This window comes from Gallus gallus, chromosome 4 (genome assembly GCF_016699485.2).
Source record: "Gallus gallus isolate bGalGal1 chromosome 4, bGalGal1.mat.broiler.GRCg7b, whole genome shotgun sequence".
Taxonomy (NCBI): Eukaryota; Metazoa; Chordata; class Aves; order Galliformes; family Phasianidae; genus Gallus; species Gallus gallus.
This window is the reverse complement of record NC_052535.1, coordinates 53,048,099-53,071,939: the sequence shown is the minus strand read 5'-3', so window position 1 is coordinate 53,071,939 and position 23,841 is coordinate 53,048,099. Positions and strand designations below refer to the sequence as shown.

At 40.9% G+C, this 23,841-nt stretch overlaps 1 protein-coding gene across 14 annotated transcripts in view; it reads left to right on the top strand.

Annotated features, from left to right (window-relative positions):
- Positions 1-23,841, top strand: part of SPATA5 (spermatogenesis associated 5) — a 184,957-nt gene that overhangs the window by 10,084 nt on the left and 151,032 nt on the right. For all 14 annotated transcript variants that reach the window (XR_005859365.1, XR_005859366.1, XR_005859364.1 and 11 more), the window contains exons 8-11: positions 768-891; positions 2,172-2,427; positions 14,834-14,988; positions 21,785-21,994. Coding sequence is in view for 7 of the 14 variants with exons in the window: in XM_004941204.5 (XP_004941261.3) it covers positions 768-891; positions 2,172-2,427; positions 14,834-14,988; positions 21,785-21,994 (745 nt within the window). In the remaining 7 variants the exon portion in view is untranslated. The remainder of the gene's footprint in view (positions 1-767; positions 892-2,171; positions 2,428-14,833; positions 14,989-21,784; positions 21,995-23,841) is intronic.

Genomic DNA, 23,841 nt, shown 5'->3' with positions numbered 1-23,841 from the left:
TCTTTGAATTGTAGCTTTTTTTTTTTTTTTGCAGTGGTTTTTAAAAGGAAATAAATGTATTTATGTAGAGCTAAGTAAAGGGAGAATGGCAAAATTCTAGTATGCCTGTTAAATGTTTTGGACGCCACCCTGTTTAAGGGTCTGTTACAGAAGGTGCCAGAGTGCTTTATCTGTGTCATTAGTACATGGTACACTTAGTTCAGCAGACAGAAGCACGAGCCAGAGCTTCACCTGGATCCACATTTTTCTAGTTTTATCTTTAGAGAGCAGTGTAAGACTGAGCTGGGATGTGGAAGCTAGCTCTAAATGAGCCAGTGTTGGTCCTGGCTATAGCACGCCTCTGTATTATGGTGGCCTTCTGCACAAATTTACTGGATCTGATCGAGGCAGACTTTGAGATGGTTGTTCATAATATTGAGCAAAATGCTATCACATCCTGTATTTGCGTAGGTGGCAAGTAAAAGGCTGTGTTTTTATTCTCTAAATCAGTAAATTTAGTGTTGAGTCTTTGGAAGAGAGTCATAGGAAAGTAAACTGACTTGGTCATTCTGAGATGTTGTCTTATATTTTAGTCATTTTGGTTCTCCCTTTGAGTAGCGCCATACTCAGTGTTGAAACTTCCAGTTGCTTAAAGCAGTGAGACGCTCATTAATTTTCATTGGAACTGGATATTTTCCTTGTAAAGTTCTGCAAGTCCGTGTCTTGATGTTTTAAGTCCTCCTGAGCTCCCTAACGGGTTTGGTTTTTTTCCTATTTTTTTTTTCTAGTCGTCCTTCTATTATATTTATAGATGAGTTGGATGCACTCTGTCCAAAGAGAGAAGGGGCTCAGAATGAAGTGGAGAAGAGAGTTGTAGCTTCCTTGCTGACATTAATGGATGGCATTGGCTCAGTAAGTAGACTCATTGAGACAATCAGTGTATATGGGAACTAACTGAGCAAAGTAATTTTACTTCTATAGTGCAGCCAATTTTAGATACGTCATTCAAGGGAAAAGAAAATAGCCTTAGGTGAAACTTTATGTAGTAATCTAATGCCTTATTGGATGCTAGGTGTAGGGAGGGAATGTCTCCTGATAGCTGTGAGATTAAAAGAAAGTACATTTTTTTTCCATTCATGGTCTTTCATTTGACTTCTCTCACTTCTGTAGTTCTGGAGACAAAACTGAAATTTTATTGCTAGCCCGTCATTGAACTGAACTGGCTAATCTGATTGCTCTGACAAAGAGGTCAAGATATTTCTGATGATATGTGGCCTACATTACTAAAGGAAACAACGACTATTTTAAGATTGCCGTTGTAACATCTAGGATATAACAAAAACCTACTGAACAAACAGTAAATTTAATTGACATTAGTACATTACTGATTAAGGCCATAACATTTGACAATCTCTCATTTATTCTTTTCTGTTTACTAGCAGGAGAGACAAAAGAACCCTATCCACAATATGAAAAATGAGTCTCTGCTGTTTATTTAATCTGCAAGTTTCTTGCTATGTTACTGCATTGTGGCTTTTGCTGACCGGTCACGGATTGTTCACAGGCAGAACATATTTTCTTATGGCAAAGACTGCTGAACATTCTCCGTGGAGAAAGTACTTCATTCTCAAAATGAGAATGGCAGTGCAAGTGACCTAGTTGCTTTTTGCCTCTCTTTGAATGTGAAAAGCAGAGTTTGAGGAAATCAGCTAGGATTTTTGACTTTGCTTTTCCTACTGAGCTTACAGGAGGTTCTGTAACCTGCCGTCTGCTGCTTTTTATACCCGATTTCCCTCCCAACCTTGTTTGTTCAGGGTCTGTTGAAACCTTTTTGTTCAGGTGCCATCACTACCTTCTAGCTTAAATGCTGACTTTTTTTTTTATTCCTTCATACTTACTTTCCTGATACTGGAAAGCAAGTTCTGAGGAATTAGAGAGGGACACGCTGGGATTAGGGAATCTTGGAGTGAAGTTTCTCTTGTGCTATTTGTATGTACATAAAATGTAAGGTATTGCTAAATTGCAGGTACAGTTTGGAGGGGATTTGCTTTGCTCCTTTAGATCTACCATCAGGATTTAATGTGCGTAGGAGCTATGAAAAGTAAGCAGGAAGTATGTTTATGTTAAATTGCCTTTAAATATGTTTATAAACGTAATTACAGTTAATATTTTGCATTGTTTGATGTGTTCAGGAAGGCAGTGAAGGGCAGCTCGTGGTACTAGGGGCCACCAATCGTCCTCATGCGCTAGATGCAGCACTGCGCAGACCCGGCCGTTTTGATAAAGAAATAGAAATAGGAATTCCCAATGCCCAGGGCCGCCTGGACATACTCCAAAAGCTTCTGAAGAAGGTTCCCCATTCTCTCACAGCAGCAGAGATGATGCAACTGGCTGACAGTGCACATGGTTATGTGGGGGCTGACTTAGCAGCCTTGTGCAAGGAAGCAGGTAAGGATTTGTGTCTTATTCAGTGTCTTCTTCACAGTTAGCCTCTATTAAAAAAAAAAAAAATAGAAATCCAGTCTACTAATGGTTTTTGAAAGGATGAGATCTTATATTTTTTTTGTGTCAAAGGAAACAGCCCAGCACAGAGCACGAGGACCACCAGTCTGTTCCTGTGCAGACCCAGGAAACGTTTGAGCATTCGTTGATTTTAAAAACAAATGTTAAGGTTATTAACACTGAGAATCCCTTGTGCCAGTCCTGGGACACCTGATATCTGTCTCTTGGTTTTGTAGTGGTTTAGTGAGTTAACTGACCTACCCTCAGGAGTTTTTCTGCTTGGATTGAAATCCCATGTCACTCAGGCTGGACAGCTTGTCCTGCAGATCCGCATTCCCAAGGTGTTGAGACATTGAGTATTGATAAATTCTGCACTGCGTGCTTCTGTGTGATTTGTCTGTTACCAGGAGCCTCTGACTGGTGCTGTGGGGCTGCGTGCGCTGGTTGGGTCAGGCAGCTCAGCTGGGGCACAGCATGGGGGCCTCCCCTGGCTTCTGGTACCAGCACAGCACTGAAGAACCATCCACGCATCCTGCAGCAAGGGTTCGGTATGTTCCAGGCAGTGCTTAAACACAAGCTCACTTCTGTTTTCATTGGATGAAATACTAAAAGTGCGCTCTATCAGTTCTTACATTTTGCTAGAATGTGTCGACACGGTTTAAGTGTTGGACCTTAAGTCTACCCAAGAACAGCCGCTTAAAGCAGTCTAGTCAAAATATGACTCTTCAGTTCTGCTTACGCATATTTGCTCCTGTGTAGTTGGCAAATATGTATTTGCTGTATGTGCTGGTTACTTTTATTTCCTTTGGCACTGGGACAACTTCCTCTGGCAGTGACCCTGCACAGTTAATTCTTGCATCAGAATTAACTATTAAGCTGACAGAAGTTTTATTAGGGCTGATGGCGCTAGGAACAGCAAGATATTTACCTGCCAATTTCCAGAACTTTAAGGGGATGGTTCTCAAATAAGAATGTGTGGATTCTGCATGGATCAAGATGAAAAAAATATGTATGGACACAGCAAGGTCTCTTAAAGTGCTCTTCTGCTGGCTACGGTCGTGCTCTATTTTAAGTTAGCAAACGTTCATTTAAAGACAGATGCGTACAACCAACAGCAAAATAAGAGGCTTCCTGTCTGTTTTTCTTCCACTGTGCTTCTGGGAGTTTGTCATTGTGCCTTTGTCACAGTCCTCACACATTCATAGAATCACAGAATCATAGAATGGCTTGGGTTCAAAAGGACCACAAAGATCATCTGGTTTCAATCCTCCTTCTATGTGCAGGATCACCAACCACTGGACCAGGCTGCCCAGAGCCACATCCAGCCTGGATATTAGTTAATTAAGGATATTCAGTCCTTAACTAATGTAATCTAAAATTTTCAGTGAAAGATGTAGTGTTTTGAATTCCAAATGTGATCCAACCTAGGTGCTGCTTGTGAATTCTGGATGTTTTGTCATGCAGATGCAAAGAGGAGATATTTACCCTCTTTCAGAGGGCTTCTCAGGCAACAGATTCTAAATGTCGTGTAAACTGAATGTTAAGTGTTTTCTCAGCTCTGTGTAGACCCAAAGCTCTGCCATCTACCAGTGTGGGACTACAGGATGCACTGCTATCTGGGAGCTTTGCATCCAAACCCAGTGCTTGGAACAGGGGAATGAGGATGTCTCCTTTTTCTTTGATCTTCCCTGAGGCTTAAAGCCATGCTGTTAACTATCTGTCATTTGCTAACTTGGAGTGACCTCTGCTGGGGAAAATGCAGCCCAGCTGCTTTAGCATTACATACACTGAAATTAAATTTCTCATGGTTAAGGAATATTCGTAGTAGGATTTTTTGTTATTGTTGTTTAAGCTCTTGAAATCTATTTTAATATTAAATTTTCAACACCTTGTAAAAGATTACTACTTTTTCTGGAGTCAGACTTAGAAAAGAGAACTTTTATGAGGTAATTTCTCTGTAGCAGCACGGGGTTGTTCCATGTGGCAAGTGTTCCAGCAATCTGTCTTTTTTGTTGTTTTGCCGAGCAGTGGGCTCCTATTGCTCCACTTCAGAAACTGTGGCGTAGGCCAAGACAGTTTGCTGTCCAGGAACGCTCTCTGATAGTCTGCCTAAGTATTCCTTGTTTACTTTTATCCTATTATTTCTATTTACATCCTTGTATAACACGTTCAGTCTCCCTCCTTAGTGTTTACACCCTTCAGATATCTGAAGGCTGTTCTCATGTCCCCTACCTCCTCATTTATTACTTGGCCAAACTATAAATATTTAGCTCGTTTAATCTTTCCTCATAAATAAGCCCTTCCTGCCTTCTGAGAACTTCTGTTGATTTTCTCTGAACTCCCTCCAGTTCGTCAATAACCTTTTGGTAATGTGGTGCTCAGAACTGAACCTGATGTTCGTATTTATTAAAATATAAAACATAATGTAAATGTATAGTTAAAACTGCTGGTGTGAGTTTCTACGTAATCAAGATGTTTAATATTCAGGTGGTATCTGAGTTAAGAGTTCCTGTGCAAATTTTAAATGCAACAATCCCATCTGACGTGCATGCAAGTACGGGTATAACATGGAAATGAATTTAGAAGAGTGAATTGTGAACTTAGAAATATATGTTTGGTTGTTACAGCAAGATTATTCTTGCTTGTCAATTGGGAAACTCTTGACTCCTGGTTACTCCCTTAGCATCTTGAGATGCTTTGTTTGTGGCTGGAAAGCCTGAAAGTTTACAAGCTGGAACTGTTTATATTCTCAACACAAAGTTTAGAGAATTTCTGAAGGACTCATCCTTCCTTATCTTTATACTTCAACTTTGTTTTTTCTTTTTATGCACATGTATAATATTGCGTATATACTGCTTACATAAACCAAGGTTGTAGAAATTAATATAACATGGTAAATGTAGTAGCTGTAGCGCTACGACGGCCAAAACATTCTCTTTGGCATCAATAGTTAGGTTTTCTAAGATACCTCATTATAAAAGCTTTCGTTTGTCTTCTATCCAGTTCTGACTAATGTGAATTAATGGAAAGTAAACAGCTATTGTAGAGTTAAATATATTCCAACTGTTTTCTTGGCAGAACTCGTGTGTTCTCCATGCAAGTGTTGCTTGCTGATACTTCTGGGGTCAGACAAGCCATTTCTCTCCTCTGTTCAGCAGCTCAGTGCATTTTCATGGAAGTCATTAAGAAGTTTCAGGAGCCTCTAAAGATCAGCTTGCACTGAACATTTCTACTCTCCTGTGTTTGTGGTGTAAGGAAGGGCAATGTTGTATGCTGGAATGGGCAAGGAGAAGAAATGGAGACAAGAAACCTGGAGAATGTGTGTCATGCTCTGGGCTTTTCCAGTCTTACTATGACCAAACACATATGAAATACTCATGTATGAATGGATATAATCATCAGTTAAGCATGGTTTTATTTCATCCTTCTAAAGTATTAGAGGATTTTTCTTTCAGTACCTTCTTTTCCACTACAGGAGATAGTCTTAGCATAAAATTAAATGACAAAATTATCTGGCTGTTATGATATTGTTGCAAGAGCTGACAGCAGAGTGATGAGCATCAGCTCTGTGTCCCAGCCCTTGCTGTTGCACAAGTTACATGTATTTATTTTGTGTTAAGCAAGATACTGTTTGTCAGATTTGGAAATAACTAAGAGATTGCTTATGATCAGTCTGACAAAGTTGAAAGCAAAAATGTCAGTCCTAATGTGACAAGTATCACTGGCTTATATGAAAGGCTTCTCAGAATTAACATACCTCATCTCTGCTCAAGTTTCTGTTGTCTATAAAGACTACATTGGAGAAATAGTGATTTGTTAGGTTTCTCTACTGCCTGGCCAGTCTGCTTGTGACTCCCACTGTTAACTGTGTATTGCTGCTTCTTGCAACCTTTCTTAAAGGATGACAGCATAGTATGGAACACCTGCCAATACCTCAGTGGCCATTACCCATTGGATATCAGCGTGTGATGGGCTCCTCATGGTTGGCTCTAGATGACTTGAGTACCCTCTAAGTGATTCATGTGCACAGAATTCCTGTCAAGGAAAGGGCTTACTGATGTGTGCAGCTGAGAAACTTGTATTCTTAAGACGTTTACCTAAGTTGTTTAGTAGAGTACCTTCTAGTACAACTACCTTCTACAACTGTCTTTGGAATTGTTCTGTCTCATGTGGAGACAGTGTTTAGGAAATAGACTGCCATATCCTTGCATGTAATGTCCGTGTTTGTACGCCCCTGAGATCTTGTTGCTTCTGCTTTAATTAAGTGGCCACACAGCCTTTTATTAATTCCCTAAAAAATAATAATGGTTTTAATTTAACAACAAAGATAAGCACTCCACTTTTTTTGGAAAAACATATGAAATGTTAATTATGTAGCGGGGACATGAATGGTATAAACTGTACTGAACGTTAGAAGATGCTTAGCAACAAAGGTTTCCAAATATAGCAATTTTTTTATAAACTTATCCTTCTATGGCTGCTTGTAGCATTTCGAGAGAGTGAATATAAATATAACTTGATTTCTTCAAGAAGTGGGTTCAGTCACGTTGTTTACAGAGAGAGGAAGTATTTGCTTTGTAACTCTTAGAATTTATCTCGAACATCCTTGTTCATTGCACATAATTTCAGTGTGCTGATATAAAACACTTGGACTCTGATAAGATAGCATCATGAGGAGAGGAAGAACAAATGTCTTTGTTTAAATTGTGGTCTCTCTTGCAATAACATCAGTTTGGTTCCAGTAAGGATGCTGCAACCAGTGTAACTTCAAAACTAATGTGAGAGCAGCAGTAATCGTTTTGCTTTGCATCAAAGCTTTGTAAATCACCTGGCTGCATTACTGTTAAAGGCATCACCTTGCTTAGATTTTGAGATTATAGCGGTTCCCTGATTTGAGCTGCTATTAGCAAAAACCTTACAGAAATAAGAAGCTGAGCTGTGTTTTTGACTAGCGTAAGTCAGCATTACTACTGAATCTGGAGCTACACAGATTGCGTAGACATAAGATACAACCTCATGGTCCATTCCTTAAAAAATCCTGTTGTCTTGAGATCTTGTTGTCCACCAAAATCATTTGTCCCTTTTATTGCCCCTGCATTCCCCTGCATAATATGATTAGGATCTGTACCTTGGAATACTGACTGTGGAGAGGTATTAGATCTGTAAAAATAGAAGTGACTTAATAGGATACTGTACTTGGTTTTTTGCTGGAGCCGAGAAACTCTTCTGCTGCACCATTTATGAAGGAAAAAAGAATTTCTGCAACTCACCCTGAAAATCTATGGGGCTGTTCATCCACCTTAGCCCTCTTGTGTCAAAACAAAACAAGGCAGAGCAATTGCATGTCTCCTTGATTTTTGTTTTGTTTTGTTTTGTTCTGTTTGTTATTCACCATGATCCACGGGCAGGGAAATTCCCTGAAATCCAGGCCTTTTTCTAAGCATTGAAAATCGTGGTTCAGCTTGAGCCTTTCTCAAGATGATTTGGACCAGGGTTCTGCTGAGGGTGTGCAGTAAATGTAAATATTGTTCTTGGGTTGTAATCCCAAGGGTAGGAATGTGGGCTCCGGCACTGCTCTGTTGAAAATGTGATAAAGCCTGTGGGTTTATTTATTTTGCAGGGCATTTTTGGGCTTGTTTGCAAATTAACTGGCCACAGTTACAGATAAGAAAGGGAAGACACTTTCCCATTCCTGTTGCTGTGCAAAACAAGTTGGGGAAAGGCCACTTTCCCCAATGGCCTTTGTGTGCAAAGACCATTTAGAAGACATGGTTTTGATGGGAATATTATTAGTACTGGTTCATTGAAGAATGCATTCTTATGAAATGGAGAAGTTTTCATAGAAATGCCAGGACACAGGATTCTAAAATGCACTGAAAAACTCATATGTGATATAGAAGTAACACAGGGAATGAATGTTTAGACTGGAACATGCAAGTTTTCTTGCACAATGCTCCATCACACTAATCTCCAGTGTAACAAGACCAAGAGAGTCAATTCCCATCCTTGGCATTAAAGAGCTGTAAGCCAGTGCTGTGCTCTATAGTTGTAAGGTTGGGACTGTAATGCAGAGGCTGATTTTAAGCTGAAGTAAATGACCTTGCTCGTAGTCTTAATGTATTATGAATAAATGTGCCCTTGCTTGCAGGCACATGCAATAGAGCGATGTGGCTTCTCTGAACTATGTTTCAGCCGCAGAGGGTGAGATTCTCACCCTTTAACTTCTGCTCAGTGCTGTTCTGATGGGACTGCAACATTTTTGAATCTCTTTTCTTAGTCTTTCCATAACTCAATTGCACAGAAGGGTGGCTGTCTGAGTGCCCATGTGCTAAAATAAAACCCTTGCTCTACTGTCTTCCTTTCTAAAGAGATGCTGGTGTATGTTTCTTTTTGCAGTTATTTTTTCATATTTAACATCTTTCTCTTTTTTTTGTTGTTTTCTTTCTTGAATGGCATTTCTTTTTTTTTCATGGAGAACATTGCTGTCAGGGGATATGAAGTTTGATTTTCCATCATAACTAGTGTTTTTATTTGAAACTCGCTTTCAGCTAATTGCACGAGGGGGCGGTTGTCATCGTACAGAGTTCTGGGTTGAGTACTTAAATCTGTTTAAAGCCCATCCCATGCTGATGTATATTGAGCAGAAGATGACAAATATATTCAGAAGAACCAGTCAGTAACTGCAGTTAATATTTGAAACGGACCCTCCTGGCACACAGCCATTGTGTTCCATGCATGGCCATGCAGGAGGAGAGGTGGGAGCGAGGGCAGGAGGACAGCCCTATGCCACCAGCGAGGGCCTGTTGGTTCCCCTGTGCTGACCTGGGAGGGCTTACTCATCTAAGGGTTTAGGAAGACTTCAGGATGTTTAATCTCAGTTGAGAAGCAACTCAGTAGGTTTTATTCTTGATAACAGAACCAGCTGTACCCGAGGTCACTTGCCTTAACCAGTATTCTGCATGGTGTGCACTTCCCTCGTTGTCTCCTACCGTGTCCTTGCTGATGTTCCACCTCTTGCCAGCCCATGTGGGACAACCATGCTCACTGCTGCTGCTGGCCAGCACATGCGCACCGTGATGCCTGTCTGCTGCCAACAGAGTTCACGTTCACTGTAGCCGTGTGGTAAGCAGGCTCTGAGTTATCACAGGTGATTCAGACCAGGTCCCTTGTGTTGAAGAGTGTTCTTTGATTTCCTGGTTCTGGAGTGGATTCCAGTTACGAATTGGAATTAAATATTTGGGATAAAGCCATTTTTTCTCCGATGTACGGACATACTTTTTTGGGAAATGACTTGTTGGAAACGTGTGTCACCTTTTAAGATCTGTTCTGAGTAGATGCTCTTATTCAGGTTGCAAAGTTGTGGTTTTTACCAGTATCCGACTAAGGGGTTATGCTTACTGTAGCTGGGACTAGTTTAGCTAGAAAAAGAAATGCCCCGTGCCTAGAGCATGGCTGTACTTTATCCAAGCTATCCATGTAGAAATGGCACTACAGCAGAAAAGGGCAGTGTTTTCTGCTCCCTCTCAGACTCCAGATAAAACGGCTTCATACATAATGGCAAACTTAGGATTTTTTTACTTGATAAAGGTAGCAAGTGACATTTTGCCAGACATTTTAGTTTTTGTATCTGTGTGGGTTTTGCGGTAGTACTGCTTACTAGTAGGTATCTGTGGAATGAATGGCTGCAGTTGGGACACACAACTTTCAATATTTGTAGGAGAAATTTTCATTGGCTTCCTCACTTCCTGTGCTCTGACAGTGTTCCTACTCACAATTAGAGCAGCACGTAGCCACTGCTTGCTGTTTCTTGTCCCTTTGCCTGGTACCAGGGCAGCAAAGGCAGCCCTTGTTCTTCTTGCCTATGCTTAGAAGCACTGCACAGGAGAGCGGCCTGGGAAGCGGGCTGCCCAGTGTTCCTCATTCCCCTCTGTTGTCATCTGCTTAGGATAAATGGTGTGTGCCTATCTGATCTGTGAATAAACTGTTTCCTGTATGAAAGAAGCTTGGAAAATACAGTTCCTCCTTCCTTCCTTCACCTCCCTTGCTGTAGCTTTCAGCAACTTGCAGTCGGCCCTGCAGACGTGTCCCAGCAGATGTCGGAGCTCTTCGTGCAGGGCCGTAAATCACAGACAGGTTTCCCTCAGCAGATCAGTGCTCAGGTTAGCTGAGTGAGTTTCAAGAGTTATGGCCAGGAGAGGTTTCAGGGCATTATCTTTCTTGTGCAAAGAGCGTACAAAAGTTCTATGGGGATTTTCACTTACGGGGCTGGCGGCTAAAGACAAATTGCAGAATATGATTATGAGAGCGAAGATAGAAGTTTCTGCTTTCGAAAAAAATTCTACTTGGGCATGAATTTTCAGAGTTTAAAAATAAATAGATATTATTAATAATATTAAAATAATATTAATAATAAATATAAATAATTGTAAATATATATATATTTATAGCAATCTTATTTGTAGATATTTTCTCATTTCTTGGTAAATTGATGGGTGTGTTTGCTTCTGTACCAACTAAACCAAGCCAACCCAACAAAACAATCCTAAATTGTGGCGATTTGCTATGCAGATGGGGGTGCACATCTGTGCTGGCTGTGGTGAGTGGTGACTCCTGCCCCCAGGTAAGAGGGCTGTGCCATCGCTTTGCCTGTGGAGCAGAGGGAAAGAGTGGCTTTGCCAAGACACGGCTGTGTTGTCCCTCAGTACTCATGTCAGCTGCTCTTGTTGCTTCCTCACTGTGACAGTTTTGCTGGGGCTACGCAGGATGGAAGACTGCACATGTGAGGATGTGTCACCTTAGCAGATAGCAGCCAGGTCTCCGTCTGCTACGTTAGTGGGCTCTGTGTTCTTACGCATCTGTGCATAACTGCAAACAAAATACATACATGTTGCCTTTTTTCCTTTGTATTTGACCATCCAGTATCTTGGTGTGTAATAAGGTGCTGTGAACTCCATTTTTTAATGATGTTTTATGTTCAGGAATGCTTGTGATTTGTAATATGTGGTGCATGCAGTCCTGTAAAAGATGTCCTAGCATTATGTCATGAATGACTGTAGCAAGTAAAAAAAGTAAACATGGTCATGTATAAAGGAGAAGAGTTCCTCACCTTAAAAATATTAAACATTCAAATAACTTTGTACCCACTGCTCATGAAAGATACCCCTCTTATGGTTTCGAAAGTTCAAAATTGAGTCTAAGTTAAAAATAAATGTTTACTTCTATGGATGAAACTTAAATTTTGGAGGATACTGTCTGGAGATCCAGAAGTAGAGGAAGATGCCCCATGTGGAGCCATGAGGGAGCTGAAATCTTTCCACGTGCTGTTGTGCTTTCAGTTTCCAGCCACGCAGGAGAGAATTGGGTTGGATCTGAAAGTTGTCACAGGGAGAAATGGTGTGTTTCTCCTGGACTTGGATAATTTGGGAGGAAAATGCCAGGTTAGCAGGGAAAGAAGAAACATTTCCTCTTGTAAACAAACTTGCATGGAAATGACAAGTTCTAGTATTGTGCTTCTGGTGGAGTAAGTCCAGGCAGGGCAGTTCTGCGGAAGAAGTGTCTGATGGCACTGAAAGAAGCGTGATTAATGATTTTGTTTGGTTTGGTTCATTTCCTCATGTGTTGTATATATTCTGTTTTTAAAGCCTAAAGTATGTGTGTTCTCTGTTTGGAGTGGATGCTTTCTATTATTTACAGTAGTGTGTAATTATACACAGACTCTGACAAATGCAGCACTGTAGTAGAGTCTATTTTTAGGCTCAGGCATTTGTGATTATGATCTAATGTGCCAACCCTTAGCCAAGCTACGAGCAGGAAAGCCTTGCAGGGAACAATGCTACCTACCTCCTGCTCAGCCCAGTACCAAGGAAGGATCAGCTGTACCAGGACAACGTGTACCGCTGGCTTTTCCCCTCCTGTCCACTTAATTTCCTCTGTTCTAGACAGACAGGATGAGTTAGTGAGGTGGAGTGCACAGTTGCTGGACTGGAACAGATTGTTTATTTTCCATTGTTTGTAATCATGCATGACTTATTATGCTTGTTTCTTTCCAGTTTTTTTTTTTTTTTTTTTAACTGGGATTTTCCATTTATACTCCCCCGAGGATCAGCACTGCTCACAGTTGCAGTTGTTGCCCTCTGAAGCTGCGTTCCTGCTCAGCACATGTTGGGTACCAGACATGTCCCTTTCCCCACAACAGGGACCCTCTGACCACCTCTACCACCCCTCACACTGTCTGAATCTTCAGTTCATCTCCACCTTCAGCAGCGATGAGCTCATGTTTGCTGTGGTGTTTCACCTCCCTTGCCTGTGCCCTGCTCCCAGCAGCCCATTGTGCGCCCTGCCCCGCGTTTCCGTGTGTTACATATGTCTCTCGGTGTCTCCAGACAAAGATGTGTTTTTCTCCCTCAGGCAGACTGCTGACTGTATCCTTCTGTTCCTAAGACTTTTTTTTTTTTCCCCCCTCTGGTTAGAGGTCAGTCTGAAGTGCAGGAAAGAATGATTATGATAACGGGAGGAAACAGGAAGAATCATGCTTTCTTTTTCAATCTGTTTTTTATTATTGTTTTAGTGTAAAACATTGTTTCAATTAAATGCTGACCTGTGCAACGGCATGTGCCTGCACGTGCCGAAATGAATTCAGGCTTTGTGTGGAGAGCTGTGACTTCCCGATTCCTGCTCTGGATCAAGGCTGTGGCATCTCGGACCCGCTGCCAGTGACTGGAATTTCACTCATGTTCTCCAGCAGCACAGGCAGGCACCATCATGAAGAGCTCCCTTCTCTTTGGGCCTTTCTATGAGGTGTTCTCTCTCCACTTTTGAAGTAAAGTCATTTATTTGAGGAATTCCTTATGTAATGGAAAAAAAGATAGCCGTGGCGTGATTAATATCTGTGCTCAACGAGCGCCTGATGGAACAGTTATGTACAGAAAGGAGGAACAGAGCTGCTTTCTCCATGCCTTGACTTCCTGACATGTTATTCTTCCATTTTAGAGTGAGTGTGCCGTAGGAATTGACTTTAGCCAAAAGAATATGTAGGACTGGACCCCCCAGTACCTGCTCCCACCTCCCAGTGTTTGCCACAACGGCTGTAGAATAACTCACCCCATTCGTTTTTTGCTGGAATGCAAATTTTAATTCTGTGGGGGTGTCTTCTTGCGAAAGTTTTTCACTTGCTTGAAATGAACTGTTCTGGAGGAAGGAAGAAGGGGGAGGAAGAACCATGAAAGTTGTCTGGCTTGTTAAAACGAGTCAGTGGTATTTTATATGTGTCCTCTGGTGACCAGATTTTCATTTTCTCCTTGGCCTCGTGGAATGTTTTTATTTATATCTCTTATTAGTTCTGGATGTTCTGCACAAGGGGAAACCTGAATTACAAACTTATTTTTTTTCATTATTGTATTAAGAGCTGGGGGGTATTAAATGCAGGTGCTGCGGCTCCGTCATAATTGGCAGTTAATGGAGAGACACCAGCTGTACTGTTGCACAAGGGAGGTATTATATCTCTTCACACGTTGCATATATTGTAGGAAATGCAGAATTCCTGTCATTGTCAGAAACTTTGTGTCCCCATCTACCGTTCCTCTGCAGAAAAAAGACAATGATCCGCTGAAAGTTAAAACCACATCTATTTTCAGAAACAGCTTATCCCTTTTATTGTGCTTTCACGTAGTGCTAATTGATGTTTTGTTTGGTTAAATATAGAAAAGATTTAACAAATGTTTGCCTTTTTATGGTCATGCAGGACTAACTGGTGCTGTAGTGGCTGCCTCATGTTTTTTTGCAGCACGTGACAGGTTATCCCATGTATCTGCGTGTGTGGAGCGCGTACGTGGCTGTATGCCTACACTCAGGATTATACTTGTTATGCATTGACATATCACACACTGAACTGTTTTGATTCATAGAGCAGGGTTACAAAGGAAAAGAGAATCCTAATCAACAGAGAAGTGGATGGTTTTACAGCCGTCTTACGAGTACTCATTTAACACTTGCCTCAGTTGCTCGTTATCCCTCTTCCCAGTTTGTGGTTTAAAACTGTGTTTAGTTCAGCATATGGATATTTTTGTCCTCTTAGCTTCATCCCTTGGAACACGGGGATAAGGCTGTTTTGTTCTGTCTTTTGGAACCAAACTAGTTTATATTCTGTTTATATGCGGTCATAAAATCCCCTTTTTCTTCCTCTCTCCACAGAAGTGTCTTGCATGTTCCTTGACCTAGTTAGGGCCCGGCGCTGGGACATGCTTTTGAATGTCATTTCCTTTCCAGTGCTGCTGTGTGTTTGCCCATTGTACGCTTCATGTTTGTGAGAAACAGGATGAAGTCTACATGTTTTTCTGCTTTTTGTTTTTAATAGGTCTGTACGCGCTGCGGAGAGCTCTGGGGAAGAGAGCTCACCCCTCAGACACCGAGGTGGCTGGGTCAGTGATGATTGCTTTCAATGACTTCCTGCAGGGGATGAAGGATGTCAGGCCCAGCGCCATGAGGGAGGTGGCAGTCGATGTGCCAAAAGTAAGTTGTTTTTTGCAGTACACTAGCGACATTGTTAGAGCCACATTAAGAGTCACAGCTACGCATTGAAATGTCCTACCAAAAGAGAGTCGGTTTGTAGAGCGGAAGTCTCAAGTTGCCAGTAAATGTTGTGCATCATCTTTTTGTTTGCATATTTATTTAATTATAATTTTGAAAACCTATTTAAAAAAAACTTGAGTTTGTAATGGTTGGGAAAGAACTGGTAGTGCAGAAGCATATTTCCTGATCTGCACTTTTATGTGCTGAGCGTGTTAATGGAGTAAAAATCTTTAAGATGTCTGCTTAAAGCTGATCTTGATTAACTGTGTAAGCTGAAGGCTTCTGTAAAGCAGACACAAATTGAAGTAGAAAACAAATGTTAGCATTTGTAATCAAAGTGTATTGAAACAAAGAGAGAGCGATTTGCTGTGATTTGTGTAAAGCAGCTGAGTAATTCTGCATGCAGGTCTTACTACTGTGACCTGGATGTCTTTCACAAAGCTTTGAGGGCAGAATTGGGCTCTGTAGGTAAGTGGTCACTGCCAAGCACTTACCCATCAGGTGGCTGTCATTACACGAACAGTTCTTTTGGCAGTGCCAGCTTCAGTCATCATTACCACACTTGCAGCCCTTTGAGTTATGTTGTGTCTGCTACTGAATTACTATAACGCATAAATTGGTCTGTGGATCTCATATGGTTTAAGAAGATTCAGAAAAAAAAAGAAAAAAAAACATTGTATTTCATCGCACTGGATTTTGACTCTCTGTGCTGCTGTTTCTCAGCAGCTCTACCTCTTGAAGAAAACATTTATGTCTTACTGCATGACAATGAGTCATCAGGGAATTAGGTTACACAGCTACAGACCCCTATTCCCATACTATAGGAATGGGAAATAAAATCTGTGAACAGGATGCTGCATGCAGCCAGGTTGGATATCACACTTGGCTTGTTAAGAGTCTACGCTGTGCAGTGGAGTGCTAGGTAGAAATGCCTGGGTTCCAGCTTTTTCTGGAAGTGGTGTAGAGGCATTAATATCTGCAGGAGCTAATTAGTTCTGCTGAGAACCAGAACCACTCATTTTCTTGTTTACTGTGCTGCTGTCTCTTGGGCTCACGTCATTATCACTGCTCTGTGCCTTCTAGACATACCAGCCCATTTGGAGCTACTACTCAACAATGCAGTTAAGACATATATAAGTCCAATCTGAAAGTCCTGCAGAAAGTGTAGTCTGAATCCAGATCAACCTACTACTCAGGCTCCTGTAGTCCACGAAACCATCCTTCAGGTGACTTTCTCAGATGTCACATTTTTGTTAAATGCCAGCTGAGTCACTGCAATACTCCTGAAGTTCATTACTTTATTGAAAGGAAGGCATAACGTAGTGCAGATTCCTTTTGTGCTTACTGGATGTTGACTTTTACAAAATAATGAATATTCTGTGTAGATATAGGGTGAATTTCAGGTCACTTGGTGTCTGTGGTGAGTTTAAAGAGGAAGCTAAGCTCCAAATATACCAGATGCATTCAGAAAGTTTGTCGTACTACATTAGGCTACTGAAGAAGGTGCCTGAGTTGAGTTTAACCACTAGTTTGGACTGTGGAGCTACCTTTCTACCAACAGAAGGTACCTGTCTGTGCTCCGAAGCACTCTAAATATTGGGGAATACCTTGCACAGCTGTGAAAGTCAAAGTAGTGTGAATACAGCACTGTCACCTGCCCTCATTTCTGGAGTAAGTTGTTCCTCTTTACTAATTGCCCTTATTTCAATTCAGTGCTCTGCTCGTGGACTTGTGCCATTTAACTTTTCAGCACTTTCCTACTTGGATGCTAACGTGCTGTACTGTGGTACACTATGTAGCTGCTCTGCAGTAACGCATGGCTACAGGAGGTGCCTTACTTCTGTTTGTTGTATTCTTATAAAAATTTAAAAAATATGCTGAGGGGAGAAAGGCAAAAGAAAGCATGAACAAGATAGGAATGCAGCTATCTTCAAGAAACTTTTTTTTTTTTTTTTTTCCTGGCTAATGTATCTGTGTTTGTAGTGTTTTGTAGAATTCTCCTGCATTATATTCTTCTCATCTGTAAGAATAGATGTTCTCCTTTTCGCAGGAGCTATCCAGGTTGGCAGTTAGTTGTACAGGTACATTGGTTAGAAAATCAGGTATTACGTTCCTTCATGTTTTGAAGTCTGACCTCAGTGCTGTTTGCCATCTACAAAATCCTTTCTTAAAATATCTTCAGACATGAAATAAATGATCAGCTGTGTTGTTTTCTGTTTGTTTGCTTTCCAAATAACAGACAGAAATCTGATGTACATTAATGATATCCTCTTTTTTGCTGTTCGCTGTAGATATATGCCTCACTCAGTAGCCCCCTTGGTGTGAATGGACCTTTTGGGCTATGCACTTGGTTATAAGTAAATCCATTGATGCACATGCTGAAATAGCTGAGACTTTTGTGATTTTTAACTTTCTGTTCTTCCTAAGGTGGTTGTCATTTTCAACTGATCTGAAGTAGCCACATGCGAATTGAATGAGCAGAGGGCAAAATAATTCATAAATAAAGCCACAAGTAAAGGAATGTAGTTGAAGTGCTTCTTCCCTCGTAGAGACCTTTTCCATTTATGTTTTTGGGGGCTGGTGTTACCTCTGATACTTATTTTGTTATGAATTCCAAACTGTTTAGCCTTTGCAGTGCTTGTTCTCTGATATCACTGGGCTTTTAAGTAGGCTGTAATGAAAATGTAATTTTTGAATCAGCCTTCACTTCCTAGGTCTTAGAACAGCGTGTTAACTGCTTGGCTGCTTAAAAGGCTACTAAGCTGAATTGCTCTCTCGCAGCCTTTTATTTAAGATCTGGAAAAAGTTATTATGTGTATATGCAGGGTAGTAAAGAATAAGAATATGTAATAGGATTGTGTTCTTTGGGTGGCCTTATGAAAGTGACTTCTTAGTGTCAGAGGATGTTTGATAACTGTTATAGAATGCTTTGCTGTCTGCTTCTTGCAAGTGCTTTATGGCAAGATCAATATGAATTTCTTTTATTAACTCACTTCAGCTGATTGACAGTTGGCTTCACATTGCCCTTTGTTTCTAAGACCGGTGTCACCATGTGTTAATTTCTGTGCTCTGCCTTGTAGCATTCCCTTTTCCTTCTGCTTCTGCCCAGAGTGCCGTGTGCCTTGCTGGGACCAAGGCAAAAGACTTGTCTGCCTGCTTCCACGTGGTTTCTCAGTTTCCATTTGTACAGAACCATTCTTGAACTTTGCTATGTGTCACAACCTTGTTAGAAGGTTTTTTTTTTTGCAGCAGGAATTTAGGAGAAAGGCGATGCACATTATAAATCAGGAAGTTAATACTTCAGCTGTTTGGAAAGTTGCACCATAGTTGCAGCTCTTCCCTCTCCTGTGGGTTTTTCAGAAATTTTTGGGGAATGCTGTGGATTTCGCTTGCCTGCCTCATTCCCTTTACTGTAATTCAACACTCAGATTTGTGTCTTTGCAGCCAAAAGGTTCTGGAAGAGACATCCTTTGCACGCCTGCTTTATTTCTTTATTGCTGCTGCTGAACAACCTCTGGGGAGTTGCTGTTCTGCATCATATTTGAGCTCTGTTGACCTGGGGAGAGCTAAAGATTATGGCAGTAATGAAATCTTGGTGCCTTATGGGCTGAAGCAGAGCACTGTCTGTCTCTGTGGCTGTCTCCGGATGCGTAAGCTCAGCCCTAAGGCTAATCTTTTCCACCACTTCCACAGTGACAGATTATCACACTTCGTTGCTGTGTTGCAAGGCCTTTCCCTTCAGTCCATGTGCAGGTTGGGATGTGCAGCTAGGCATTCTGCTGTGTGTACTGTAACGGTTGTTAATTGCTGTCAGGAAATTCCTGAGGATGGTTTGCAAAAGCAATCCTCCTAATTCTGCTAAGTGTTTACTAGCTTATGTGAATCTAAATGAATCCTTAGTTCTGCGTGTATTAGTATTGGTGGTCTGTGGTGGTTTTTCCCCCACTTACCTAGCTCCTTTTGAAGTGTGAAAAAGAAATACATTTTGTGAAAAACTTACCCAGAATGTGAAGGTAGTGTCTTATTAGCTGCTTTTGCTTTTAACACAACTGCTGTTTGAATTCCACCTGATTAAATTGGCTGAGATTATGCCTGGCTGACTTTGTTGGTTTGTTTATTTTTTAACCTGTACTTTGCAAGCTCACCTTTAGTGTCCCAGTTTGTATGTCCTGCCTCGCTTATAGCCTTCCATTTCCAGTTTTAAAATGTAAGCAAAATCAGAGCAAGTCTCCAAATTTTCCAACGTACAGAGAAGACCCACTTCACCATCTTTGTAATTTCCATCACTGGTGATTATAAATGTTATATAGCAGGTCCTAAAGCCATTAAAATAGTGCAACCTATGCAATAGTGTATGTATTTAAGAGGGGGTAAAAGAACGTGCAGGTGTTTTCTCCCTGTCTTTTTCTGTGTGTGCAAATACCACTAGTGGGTTTGCCTACTGTTGCTAAAGGTTGTAGGAAATTCCTGATGGCTTAATTAATTTTAAGGTTCTTCCTTTGTGCTTGTCAAAATCTCTTTGTCTAGCAAGGAGGACATTACAATAGGAATGATTAAACCATACAGTAGCAGGTGTGAGGGAGCACTCATACTGAAAATGAAAATCAGCCATGAAATTTGAGCTAAAAGGGGTTGTTTGTGTATGTGGAAGTAAGTTGTTCTATGCATGTCTTTGCTTTCTTAAAGCTTGTATGTTTTTTTTCATGGTAATTAAAAATCTATAGGTGCTTTTCCATCTCGTATTGTGACAGTTGAGGCAGAACAGAGAAGCCTTTCAAACTTCAGGCATTACGTGCCTGACTCAGTCATCTTGTCACTGTATCTGCTCCATCTGAATGAAAGAGGGAGAAGCTGAGTGAGAGGCTACTTGTCCCTGAATGTCTTCATCCTTCAGCTCTGTGAAGATCTTTAGACTGTGTTGGGAGCCCAAGGTACCCAGGTCAAAGCTAGGTGGTATGAATTTGAGCTCCTCTTTCCCTCTTCGCTTCTACACCATTGTGGAGTTTCTCACTTTACTATTTTTACTGAATTAAGACAAATGCTTTCATTTCATAGAATCACAGAATCATTAAGGTTGGAAAAGACCACTAAGATCATCTAGTGCAGCTATAAAAACTAGAGACCTTTTTGTGCAGCCCATTTCCATTTATTTGCTGCCATTCTTTAAGTTGATTGTGTGGCTAGTCTTGCTGGACTGGTATTATGGAACAACAACACAAAAGAGTGTTTTGTTGTTGTTGTTGTTGGTTTTGTTGTTTGTTGTTTTTACATTACTACTTTGAAAAAGCACCTCAAGAAGGAGTATTGCCAGGTTGCAGAAGTTGGCTTTTGAGTTACCAGAACTGTCCTGCCACTTTGGTAATGCTCCCATTAAAATCCTTTCCTCCCTGCTACTTGGTTACTCTGCTGGTCTTATTCAGTCTTCTCTTTGTTCTGACCTTTAACTGAATTTGTTTCTTTTCTGTTTTAGGTCTTTTCCTGCCCCAATAAAGGAATAGAATCTTTAGCAGCCCCCTGGCCTCAGACCCTTCTTAGTGGGCAGTGGCTCTCACTTCTACGTATTTCATTCTTTGTCAAGCCTATAAAGTAATTATTTATTTGAGAACCAGAAGCCGTTGGTTTCTAAGAAAAAAACTGATTTTTTTCTAGAGTGCCTGCTGCGTATTCCTGCTTTGGGAGAGGTGTTCTGCTGGCAGCAGATCGAGCTGCTCACCTTCCAGTTAACCCTTACTCTTGGAATACTTCTGAGGAGTTGACCCATGTGTGTTGATCTTTTGCATTCACTTTTCTTTAATCTTTGTAACTTTCATGTATGTCAAAGACTAACAATTTGGGAGACATTTTGTTGGTTTGCAGATGCTTGTACTTACACAAAAGCCCTTGCACCACTTACAAATGATCCTTTTCCTTCTCTTAGTAACAGACTGAATTGCCTGGTTTAGGGACTTTCCAATTCTAGTTTCTTGTGTTCTGGTATCAGGGAAACAAGGATGAGCCAGGAGTGACAACAGAGAAAGGTGATCCATTGCCTCTTGGTGATATTCTGCTTGTCTTTCAAGTTTAGCTGACTTTCCAGAATTGAATGGTGATTTATGTCTAGTAAATTTTTTGAAGAGTGTTTTAAGACAGAAGATCATTTCATTTAGGTGTGTCTTGACGTGTTTAATATTCAAGGTGGATGGGAATGGATGGTGACAGAGCAAAGAACGAATGGGGGATGTGGGTAAAATTTTCAGTCTTGTGTTGAGCTGGAGATGTGTAGCATGTTTTAGATCTGTCTGCTGCTTTGGGAAGCACATATTTGTTATCTCTGACAAGTCTGTCTTGTGTATTTAACAGAGCAAATTTGACTACGGTTGAGTTTGAATAATATTTTTTTATTTTCATAGATATTTGTTTGTTTGGTGGCTTGTTTATTTTTCTGCTTCTAGTCAAGACTGTAGTGCTCCTGTCATAGATAGGAGCGATGGTGCTGGCAACTGGATGAACCCTGCACAAAAGTTGAGCTTACTGAAGTTAAACACCCAGGACCAGAGCAGCACTAAGTAAAACCTTCTTGGGCTCATGCTGTCTTCATGTAAATCTTCAAGGAAGACAGCAAATTTAGAATTTCTGCATCAGCAGAGTGAAGGAGAGAGCTGAGTTGTAACTTGTGATAACAGAAAACATTATTGCCTAGATGATCGTGCTGTCATTTTTAAATTTTTTATAATAAGAAAGATGGTCTGCTTTGCAGGTATCTTGGTCAGACATAGGAGGACTAGAAGATGTCAAGCTGAAATTGAAGCAGGCGGTTGAATGGCCTCTCAAGCATCCCGACTCCTTCATCCGAATGGGGATTCAGCCTCCAAAAGGTGTGCTGCTTTACGGACCTCCTGGATGCTCAAAAACAATGATAGCAAAAGCTCTGGCTCATGAAAGTGGCCTCAACTTCTTGGCAGTGAAGGTAGGCCATTCATTCTTAGAGTTTCTTAACTCTCAGGTAACAACAATTTATCAATTACCAATGGTAAAATCCAGTAGCTCTTTGCATTTCTTAGCATTTGTATTGTCTTGTGAAGAGGACTACTGCTTTCTTAGATACTTCTCTCTCTTTCTCTCCCTCTCTTTCTCCCTTTCCTTCTTTCTCTTTTTTTTCTCTCTTTCTCTCTTTATCAAAGCACAGAAATAAGGTTGAATAGGAGAGTAAACTGCAAAAGCATTTAAATACTTCTGTATTCTAGTGAAAAATCTTAATTATTGGCATTATTTTAAGTTTTTTTTCATGGAAACAATGAAATTCTAAAGACAAACAGTGCAACTCTAGATAGTGGGTAGCTATTCTTATTGTAATAATTACTTGCCTGCATGGAGATATCATCTCATCTCTTCTGTTCATTTTTATTTCTCAGGAAGGTCGCTTTCTTTATCATACTACCCATGTTTTGTTACAGGTTTCTCATGCTCAGTTAGGGTTTTTTTCAGGGAAAGTCATTCTATTTTATCATGAATTTGAAAGTTTGCAAAATTGGTTATATCTGGAGTACTCTTGGATCAGCATTTAGAGGCAGAGAGAAATTGCCCGTGAGACAGTATAATTGATTACTGTGGGTTGTATGGAAAATGCATGAATGGAAGTTATTAAATAATAATACGGATCTTCAACGCATAGAAAGGAAAAAAGATAGAGTGATTCCACATGGAGTAGTCTTGCAGCTGTGTAAGAATGTTAATGAAGTGCAAGGAAAAACATTTGTTTAAGTATTTTTCTTTTAAAAGTGTCTCCTCAACAGTACGATCACATATTCTTCTCTGTTGAGCATCTCTTCACTCACAAAACTTTTGGCGTGGCTAGCCCCTACAGAGCTCCCTCCTGTGCCTGTCCTTTCAGTCACACTGCCAGCGTAGCTCTGGAAACAGAGGTGGTTGCACTGACCCTGCAGCCCTCTGCTGCACGTGCCTCCTGGTGCTGCAGACAGGCCTCTGGGTCACGGTCACACCATCAAGAATGGTCTTGGAAACCTCAGCCCTTAAGAAATGCTGGCTTTCCTGCCTTCCATGAAGACAAAGTCGGTCTTTGTACTCCGGAGTTACTGGTAAACAAGGTAACCTTTTCTTCCTGTGCTGCTTAAGAAAACATTCTTTCTTTGTTTTGCCCAATGCACTGATGCCTGAAAGGAAGGGAAATAAAAGTTTCAATTTGGAAAAAAAAAACCAACCAAACAAACAAAAAACAAACCCCTCAAACAATTAAAAATGAATGTTGATGTCACTTGTTCTTTCATCAGTCTTACTGCATCAGTGAAGTGCCTGCTGGAGCTGTATCATCCGAACATAAAGCATAGCCTGGGCTGAGTGTGAGGTGTCTGAAGGTGCACCGACATGAAATGCTTTTATACAGTAATGCAGCATTTCTTCAGGTTGCAGCTGTGGGGCTGTAACCCCCCAGACTCAGCCAAGCTGCAGCAGAAGGGGCTACCTCAGGGAAATGCCTTTTGTTCTCTGTGGGCTTGAATTCCTTGCCCTGGAAGTGGTCAAATATTCGATGTACAGATGTTTCAAGAGGCACATCTCTGGAGTGTGTCCAGCCTTGGATAGGTTGTCTCCAGGAAGGGAATGTAGCCCATTTTCCCTAACTTCACATTTGCTTCCTGGACAGTAAAGGCAACATCCATCATGCACTAAATGTGTTAAACATCATTGTCTGTAGCACTTCTTAAAGCACAACAGCCTTGAATTCATTTCCACTGCATGTGCTCCTGCAATAAATCCAAAGTAGATGAATATGATCTTTTTTTTTTTGAGCAAAATATT